Genomic DNA, 2,500 nt, shown 5'->3' with positions numbered 1-2,500 from the left:
TACTAAAACACAATAAAATAGGAAGACATATCACCAACTTTATGTACACATACAGAGACTCTCAACCTAACAACTATAAATACTATACCAAGGACCATTTGCACACCACGAACCAGCTTTCTTTAGAAAACCACAATATTTGATAAACGGCTGTGACAAGCTTCTTTAAACTATGAAAGAGCCTTTGACTCAACAGGACATGAGGCATTTTTAAATTCAGTGCGCGAACACGGAGCAACCGGAGACATTCAGCGACCGCCTCAGATTTTTTGCGCAAATGGAGCGTAAAAGATTCAGACAAAACGGTAGTAACAGAGGAGAGGGGGGAGGGAGACAAAAAAACAAAACAAAAACAAAACACCTTCGACTTGGCATTAAAAATATTTTCACGAGGATAAACTGCGAAACAATCTGAGTCCTCTGGGCGTGGGGGAAAGACGTGCTCCACGACTCAATAGAAAGAACATGTAGCAAGTCTTAGCATGGACGGGGAGTAAAACAAGAGCAATATTTAACGATAATATCTGAAGTAACATAACTAAAACTTAAGATGGGATCCTAGTTGATGAATTTACATACCTAGATCAAGTACTAAAGCTCAAAAGAGGTTATAAAACGATGTAATAAGACGCGTTCCTATGAGACAGAAAACAATTGAAAAAACAAGTGTAGGTCACGATTTTTTTTTCTTAGCAGCGTGCCATAATTGTATTCATACTAATTCTAATACTAAAACTACTAATAAAGATTTAAATACCAGTGTCTTCTCCCATTTACGGCATACAATTGTGAGCTTGAAGACTAAACATTACAGAAAGCAAAGAAAGAAAAACACAGAGACCGATGGAGTGGTCATTGTTATTATCTTCGGGAGACCGGAAGAGGAAAATACATTAACAGAAGTGATGAAAAAGCAAAAATGGAGATGACAGCTGGAAAATAGACTGACCGCCTGGACCCAAGAAATAGTTAGATGTGGAGGAAGGGGGGGGGGGGGGCACAAGGAGAGAGGAGACTGGAACAATAGCGGGCAACACACAGCGGAGATTAGCGTGGGAGAGGGAGGGGAGGGGGTCCGGTGGTTCCTCCTGCTGTGGGTGAGGGTGATGGTGATGCCCCATTGCCAATCGCTGTCTCGCTTGCCCCACAGCATTCTTGAGCGTCCTTACTTTTAAGCCCAGCCAGAATTTACTAATGTTGCTTCCCTTACCTCCATCGCCACTACTTCCAATGCAACTACCGTAACAACAACAACTACAACTACTACTTCTACTACTACTACTACTATTACTATTACTACTATTGCTACTGCTACTACTTACTATTACTACAACTACTGCTACTACTTCTAATACTACTATTACTGCTACTACTACTACTACTACTACTACTACTACCACTGCCACTCCTACTACAACCAACTGCTAACTCCTACGAACAACAACAACAACAGCAACAACAAGAACTACCGCTACTACCACCTTCTACGACCACCACCACCACAGTCCTAATAACGCCCACCTTCCCCCTTTACCTTATAGAGCTCCGGCGCGGCGTAGGGTGGAGAACCGCAGAAGGTACTGAGCTGCTGTTCCAGGCTGTGCACGCGCGTCGAGAAGCCGAAGTCGCCCAGCTTGACGACGCCGGGACCCGCCAGGAAGACGTTCTCGGCCTTGATGTCTCGGTGGATGATGGATAGGCTGTGCTGTGGGGGAGAGAGAGAGAGATATGAGAGAGATGAGAGAGATGAGAGAGAGGGAGAGGGAGAGGGAGAGGGAGAGAGAGAGGGAGAGAGAGAGAGAGAGAGAGAGAGAGAGAGAGAGAGAGAGAGAGAGAGAGAGAGAGAGAGGGAGGGAGAGGGAGAGGGAGAGGGAGAGGGAGAGGGAGAGGGAGAGGGAGAGGGAGAGAGAGAAAATGAGAGAGAGAGAGAGAGAGAGAGAGAGAGAGAGAGAGAGAGAGAGAGAGAGAGAGAGAGAGAGATAGAGATAGAGATAGAGATAGATAGAGAGAGAGAACATTAGAGAGAGAAAGAGAGAGAAATGAGAGAGATGATAATGAAAGAGAGATAGATAGATAGAGAGAGAGAGAGAGAGAGAGAAAGAGAGAGAGAGAGAGAGAGATAGAGAGAAAGAGATAGGGGAGATGAGTGAGAGAGATATGGGGGGAAAAGTGGGAAGGATAGGGAGGAAAACAATGATAAACGATAAAGGTCAACCTAGGCCCCAGCGAAGGGTAAAAGACAATTGTGGAAGAAGAAACAGGTGAATAAGAGAGATGAGGAAGAATTTATAAGGGAATGATGATGACGAGAGAGAAATAAGAAGGATAACAAAGTAAAGAAGGAGGAACATAGACATAGGAAAAAGGAAAAAAAGAAACAGACAGCAATGCTGAGGGGAAATGAGGGAGATGAGGAAGAGGGAGAGAAAAAGAGAGAACAGAGAGAGAAGAGAAGGGAGGGACGGGGATAAAGCTTGGTGATAGAAAAGCGGCTAAATGG

The 2,500-nt window shown here is 44.4% G+C and overlaps 1 protein-coding gene across 1 annotated transcript in view; it reads right to left on the bottom strand.

Moving 5' to 3' along the window:
- Positions 1-2,500, bottom strand: part of LOC125034966 (serine/threonine-protein kinase NIM1-like) — a 42,473-nt gene that overhangs the window by 5,749 nt on the left and 34,224 nt on the right. Inside the window, exon 5 of the mRNA XM_047627013.1 lies at positions 1,535-1,705. Coding sequence (XP_047482969.1) covers positions 1,535-1,705 — 171 coding nt within the window. The remainder of the gene's footprint in view (positions 1-1,534; positions 1,706-2,500) is intronic.

The sequence above is a fragment of the Penaeus chinensis genome, chromosome 19 (assembly GCF_019202785.1).
Source record: "Penaeus chinensis breed Huanghai No. 1 chromosome 19, ASM1920278v2, whole genome shotgun sequence".
In the NCBI taxonomy this organism is placed as follows: Eukaryota; Metazoa; Arthropoda; class Malacostraca; order Decapoda; family Penaeidae; genus Penaeus; species Penaeus chinensis.
The sequence above is the reverse complement of the archived record's forward strand: the minus strand, read 5'-3'. Positions and strand labels throughout refer to the sequence as shown.